Here is a 7,030-nt window from a genome sequence, read left to right as displayed (position 1 = left end):
TATAAAATTATTAAACTAGCCATAGTCATTTACTAGATTTACAAAATAGCATATTCTAATTTAATTAGGATTTAAACCTCTTATCTACTTGCTCTTCAGTTTAGTTCTTTTGTTTTAGTGATCAGTTCCGATTTATTTAGAGTTAGGTTGAGATCATTCTTTTTCTTCTTTTATTGGAGCAAGGAGCATCGGCTTCATTTTTTTGTGTTATTAGTGAAACTAGATAGAAGAACCTAGATTGATGAAATTCTTTTTGAAAATGCAAACTTTTTACAATTGCTCCATAGCACTATTTTTCAATGATGATCATCATGGGTACGAAGAATTTCTACCATTACTATCTCTTCATGACAAAAAAGGTACAATCAACCATTGTTAAGGAAATTTCAGGCACATGTAACTAGATGATGCACGAAAATAATTACCTCTCATACATGGCTGCCCACACTTTGGAGATCGACATTGGGATAGGACACAAACTGCATGAATATTATTATAGATGAATTGAACTACATATGACGTGTCAATTCTATATCGTTGTTGAAATGTTCTTATTAAAGTTAAGTCTTATGTAAAGAGCTGCATTTGAATATGTTGCAAGCTTTATTAAAAATATAATAAATAAAGAAAATAAAAAGGTTTCTCCTCTGCTCTTAACATTTGCTACAACTCCATTAATGATATTAGCTATTATTTTTTATATATGCATAATTAATTAATATTAACAGAGAATACTGTTGTTCCCAAGAACTCTACAATGTGCATATGCATGGGCTGTCGTCTAGTTTATATTGAGATTGATACATAGCTTATATTGTATTATGTAGAGGCATATAAAATTTTATGCTAAACGTTGCATAAATGATATGATGTTGGTAACTGGTGAATATCGAATAACTTTTATGCTAATTCATCATTTAAGAGAAGTGATATTTTTCACTAGATTTTTTTTATCATGATTCTTATCTAAGATATATCCATATATCTATTGATTATAACCAAAATTTAAATATGTAAAAATTATGCCTCATATAAATTAATAGTATACGTATATTTTCTATTTCTAATTTATTTATGAAATATTTTTAATCAATTCAAATTTTTTCATAAGTGGACCATAATATATATCAATTATTCTACACCGATTATTAGATAAGAAGCTTATAAATACATATATATATATATATTAAGTTGTTTATTATTGAAAAATATATAAAAAAGTAATTCTTACTTGAATTAATAGCATAGAAATTTACAGTTTTACCCCCATTTATTATAGCATAGTCAAGTTTATATAATATATAAGAAGTTCATATATATTAGGACAAATTACACAAAAAATCCTAAATTTTGTAAAACATCTCAGTTTTGTCCTAAATTTTGTTTTGTAATAAAAAATCACATGTTTTGAGAATTGTCTCAGATTTGATCTCATGTTACCATTCTATTAAATTTGTCGTCTATTTGCCTACGTAGACTTCACGGGACCCACAAAATTTACACATCATCAGATCATCTTCTCTTTTCTTTACAGAAATAACCTAAATTTTCAGAAAAGTCTCAGTTTTGTTCCAAATTTTGATTAGTAATTTAAAAAAAATACATATTTTAAAATTTTCTCATAAATGGTCCATGAGAGGAGATGCTAGCCGAGGCCGACTTTAGGAGCAAAAACATATGATTTTTTTCATTACAAATCAAATTTATGAGAAAATTGAGACTTTTTTGAAGATTTGAATTTTTTTATTTAACCTATCTTATTTGTTTATTGATTTATGTCTGAAGTTAACAGTCCACATATGCAAAATTGACGGAATTTATAACAGATATCATTTTTTAAACAATTTAGAAAACTTATGGTTTGTTTTATTACAAAACAAAATTTAAGACAAAACTGAGACGTTTTATAAAATTTAGGTTTTTTTGTGTAATTTAACCTATATATTATATAAGAAGTTAATATATATATATATATACATATTAAAGTTATTTGCCACAAATAGGGAAACTAACTGAATATGAATATATATATATATATATGTATATGTATATATTCACTCCAACCTATACAACAATGTACATTCACTCTAACCTAATGGTAAATGTTTATTGATAAAGGATTTGAAAAGTCAATATCTAGATAAAATTTACTTTTTCTATCTAATTTTGATTAAATTTAATTCATAAAAATTAAAATTTCAAAAAAAAAACTTTACTTGAATTGATTTACTTTCTTTTTGTAGAGATTCTTTAAAAAGAATATGCTAAAAATAAAAGTATTATTTGTGGTATGTATAATTTAGTTTAAAAATAACACAGATAGAAAAGAAATTTACTTGCATTAATTTTTTTTATTTTTATAGTGGAATTTTTAAAATATAATTTGGTACTAAAAAATTAAAGATTATAATATGTAATTTTTGGATATTTCTAACAGTCATTCTATAATTAATAAGACCCATTCGATTGATATAGTTATAACATACTTTGTATAGAAGAAATGATTCTATAAATTAAGAATAATATACATCTAATAAGAAAATTTAATTTAGAACTGTTCAATATTTGGCCGTATAAAAATAAATTTTATTTAATTAACCCATGCAAAACACAGGCAAACAACCGGTAGAAGTATATAAGAAGAATCTTCATTATCTTATTTGGCAGTGTTGCACTAATATTGAATATGATGTTGGGAATCTAAAAATAATTTAATTTGTTATTGGACTTTTCCTCCGAAAATTTCATCCATTGCAAATGATATTAAAGATATTTAATTTTTTTAGGCTAATAATTATTTCAATAATGTAGTTTCTTGGATGCAATATTTTTATCAAAAATATTCTTTTCACAAAATGTAGTAGTGCTAATATGACGAGAATCCGCTATGAAATTAAGTTGATGTACGACGTCCGCGATGTTGATCTTCAGAATACAATATCTAAATAGTCAATGAACTATCTTGGACAATTTTTTTTTCAATTATTTTGATTTCCGTAGATAATTATATTTGATTAGTTTTTCAGTTCCCAACCACATCATTGGGTCGAAAATTTCAATTTTCTCAATATCTTGGAATAGGCTTAATTTGATAACATTTATAATGATGGTCTAAGATCTCTCAATAAAGGTTCAATTTTAATATATTCCGAGTACTCAATCACTCAACAATTTCTCTTCTCGAGAAAAGCTTAAATGGTCTTATCTCATGTTGACCAAATATTATATCGGAATGGGCCAATCATGTGCTCCGAGATGGCAACAAATGTGCCGACTTTGATTAAGCACTTAACGGGATATTATGATGTTTCGTGATATTTAGCAGAATCTGGTAAGAATATATATTTTTCGTTAAATAAATCTTTTTCTTATCATTTTCAATAAAAAATTTTAAAAGCCAGTTCAATTTTAGATAAAGTACGGAATTTCACTAATTACATTCCAACAGTTGCACACGTCTTAAGGCATACATTTATTAATTGTCGCTCACATCATGTAGCAAGATTGGATCACCAAAAGCCTTCTCCATCAATTGATAGAACAGACAAATAAGAGAATCTCTCAATTTTTTAAGTGCCCAACTAAAGAAAATGAGCAACCTATTATTTATTCCCCATGATCAATTACAACTTGATTGCTAAAATAGAGTTGTTTCATATGATTTTCTGCCCTTTCTATATAAAAGGATGAATTTATGATTTTCTGGCTATTATAATGCCTTGTTCATTACATTGAGACCCATACTATGTAGAATCTTAAAACCCCAGGGCAGATTGCATCACGGTCCTCTTTCTTACATCATCAGAACCTGTAAAAAAAAAAAGACGAATCAGAAAAATATTGAAACTAATTTTAAGGTAAAGAAGGGATTCGATCTATTCTTTTTAGTAATTCATTTTTCTTTCATTATTCATCGTAACTTTATACCTTAAATGACGCTATTGGAATGAACAGAGGCCGGACCTGGAGTACCAACAGAGGGAGACGGGGCACTGGCTCGGAGATGGTGGCGGCACATCTCCTTGCACTGTGATGTGCACATTTTGGATTCTTTGGGGGGTAGTGTTTTGCACCCGGACATGAACATACACTCCTTGAAGCATGTCTCGTAGTCGAGATTCGGAGGCACATCATTAGCATGCGCAGTTGAGGCTCCTTGCACCAAAATAATAGCCATGAGAAACGCCATTGAAATCATGAGGTTTCTGCTTCCAACGATCTCCATCTGTATAATTTATTAATTGTACTAGCTTAACTTATCTGATGATTTCTCTTCTTCTTTGCTACCTATTTTTTTCTTTGTTTTGTGATGCAAATATGGAATTGAAAACCTCGAATTTATAGAAAACTAAGTGAACTTCTAATTCATGAGACAGTACAAAGGGCAAATAACATTTAATACCATGGTAAATTAGCATCACATTTCTCATGTTATTGCTTTGCTAATTAAATCACTTAATTGAGATATTAATGTTGTATTACCTCTCTTGCATGTGAGTCTTGCATATTGACCTGTCTAACCCTAATTCAATAAATATTTACCTTTCTAATCCTATTTATTGCATAAATATTGACCTTTATATCCCTATATCAATAAACATGTAATTCTCTAACCCTATTTATTACATAGGATATAATTTATATATATCTAAATTTCAAAAAAATGTTTATTAAAAAAGTTTATTCTAAGAATTTAAATATGACATTAATTGCTACTATTTATAATTTATATTATTGTGTAGAAAAAATATTTTTATACTATATAGACTTCAATACAGTAAATTTCAAACCCACACTAAATAATATTAATTGAAGAGTTCAAGCAAATCATTCATGTAAAATACTTCTCATGCATAATCACAATTATCAATCTAATTTATACATATATGTATATATAAAATACTAAAAATTTAAAATTCTTAGCTTTACTTAATGAAAGAAATAATAATCATAATCTTTAAATTTTTAAAGTGATTATTCAGCTAATTTTTATTCTCAATCACAGTTTATGTATTAAATTTAGTGAGTTTGATTTTTGATAAAATTGGTTCGATGTGAGATTTTTTTTATTGAAATTTTATAAATCTAAAAATTATTTTTAAAATTTATTTGGAAATTTTAAATAAAGATAGTTATTTGCTAATGAAATCCTTAAATTTTCGTACACTTACTTACTGATGAAATAACCGCAACAGTAAGTGATTAATATGTTTCTTTGGATTTATTTATTTTCTTAATTACAATAATTATTACTATTTAATTTCTATATGGTATACTAATTTAATAAGCTTTTACTATTGGATGTATTTATTCATTTATATGCAATAATAATTATTATTTAATTTCTATATTGCATATTATTTTATTAAGACATTTATTGTTATACCTATTTATTAGGGTGGATTCAACTTTATATTATTTATTTATTTATTTATTTACCATAATATTTATACTTTATTCAATATTAATTTATTAAGAAATTTATTATTGGATTTCCATAATAGCATTAATAATAATTATTTAATTTTCATCTTGCATTTTAATTTATTAGTATTTATAACAACAACAACAACAACAACAACAACAACAACAACAACAATAATAATATCTATATGATTATTATTTAAAATATGTATTGCATATTAGTTTATTAAAACGTTTACTATTGGCCATATTTATATTTTATAATAATAATTATTACTATTATTGTGGTTTAAAGTCTATTTTGCATATTAATTTATTAGACATTTACTATTCTATCCATATTTATTAGGGTTGATACAACTTTACATATATATATATATATATATATATTATACTAACCCAGATCAAACCAAGTTAGGCCACGTCCTAAGAAATACTTAGGCCATACCTGGCCCATGCGCTGGCATGGCCATTTATTGATCGTGAGCCAAATATGTTTAGGATATTCATGAGTTTGTATAAATGAGTTTTGACCCTTCCAAATTCTAATGGAGCCTTATAAGGGTTTACCAATTGGGTTACGAGGAGGATTTACGAATTACTGACCAAAACCATGTAGAGTTTGTGCGCACCCGAATTTTAATCTCATCGGGGTACGCATGCACGCGCCTATGCAGCGCGGCTTGGGAGTGTCCACCATTCCGGGGACGTGCGACCGACGCACGTGAGAAGGAGTCGCCACTACCTGTTTACGACCCGAAAGTTGAGAGCTGGTGAGTTGCCCTGGTCTAGGGGTATGGGATACACCTAGTATGCTAAGGCAATGGTCTGTACGGAACTGAAAATTTCGAATTCGGGGGTTCTATTACGTATACACCTAGTATGCTAAGGCAATGGTCTGTACGGAACTGAAAATTTCGAATTCGGGGGTTCTATTACGTATAGGTCTACATCCCACAAGCCCTTTCGATACTCTAACTTGCTAGGCTTGCCATTTTATTTATTTACCGAATGATTTAGGGTTGCACTTGACTCGCCCGTTTTGACACCGTAAATTCGAATAAACTCTCCGACCGTCTGCTCTCTGATCGTGATTCTTACATGAATAAATGTACAACATAAACCCTCACATTGTTATCTCAAATAAATAAAAATACAAATTACAATGACTAAATCCCGATCGGTTCGCATTCGGTCATTATTCCACTCATACTCACCGTGTGGTCTGGGAAGACTGAAAATTAAATTAAGAAGTGCACTCGGTGTATGGGAGCATTGGACCCCGTGATCGACGGTTAGGGCGTTGGACCCGTGAAAATAGTATCCTAAGGATCGGACTTGATCCGCATAACAAACAAGTGCGAGAATGTAACAAGTAAGCATAAATAAACAAACAATGAGGTTTTGTTATTGCCGAATTTACGTGAGTTAGTCGATTATTAACTGGGGTACCTTGGTATGCAAATCCTACCCTAAAACAAAATAGACAAAAGTGGTGATGGAGAAGGCATGTAGCATTCGACATTATTTTAGTGGACCCGACAAACACAACGTTTGCAATCGAGTCTCGAATGTATGCGTTGTTTTTAGATTTTCCTGAATTGTG

At 28.7% G+C, this 7,030-nt stretch overlaps 1 protein-coding gene across 2 annotated transcripts; it reads right to left on the bottom strand.

Annotated features, from left to right (window-relative positions):
• Positions 1-3,455: 3,455 nt before the first annotated feature.
• Positions 3,456-4,307, bottom strand: LOC116208793. 2 transcript variants are annotated; one of them, XR_004157122.1, is made up of 2 exons: positions 3,928-4,307; positions 3,456-3,808 (listed from the first exon to the last, which is right to left on the bottom strand). XR_004157122.1 is itself a non-coding variant. In XM_031542354.1 (2 exons), the coding sequence occupies exons 1-2, from the start codon at positions 4,223-4,225 to the stop codon at positions 3,756-3,758; spliced, it is 315 nt and encodes a 104-aa protein (XP_031398214.1). In that variant the 5' UTR covers positions 4,226-4,307; the 3' UTR covers positions 3,456-3,755. The 2 variants fall into 2 exon arrangements, 1 of the variants encoding a protein (XP_031398214.1); XM_031542354.1 differs by having other exon boundaries at positions 3,964-4,307.
• Between the last annotated feature and the right edge of the window lie 2,723 nt (positions 4,308-7,030).

Source organism: Punica granatum, chromosome 5, assembly GCF_007655135.1.
Source record: "Punica granatum isolate Tunisia-2019 chromosome 5, ASM765513v2, whole genome shotgun sequence".
Lineage (NCBI taxonomy): Eukaryota > Viridiplantae > Streptophyta > Magnoliopsida > Myrtales > Lythraceae > Punica > Punica granatum.
This window is presented reverse-complemented; position numbering and strand designations above follow the sequence as displayed.

Bases quoted from the DNA above. Each gene is read 5' to 3' on its own strand.
- LOC116208793 (XM_031542354.1), bottom strand. From the start codon at position 4,225: ATGGAGATCGTTGGAAGCAGAAACCTCATGATTTCAATGGCGTTTCTC. The intron at 3,809-3,963 runs GTCCGGCCTCTG...TTTTTTTTACAG, and splicing joins TCCCTCTGTTGGTACTCCAG to GTTCTGATGATGTAAGAAAG.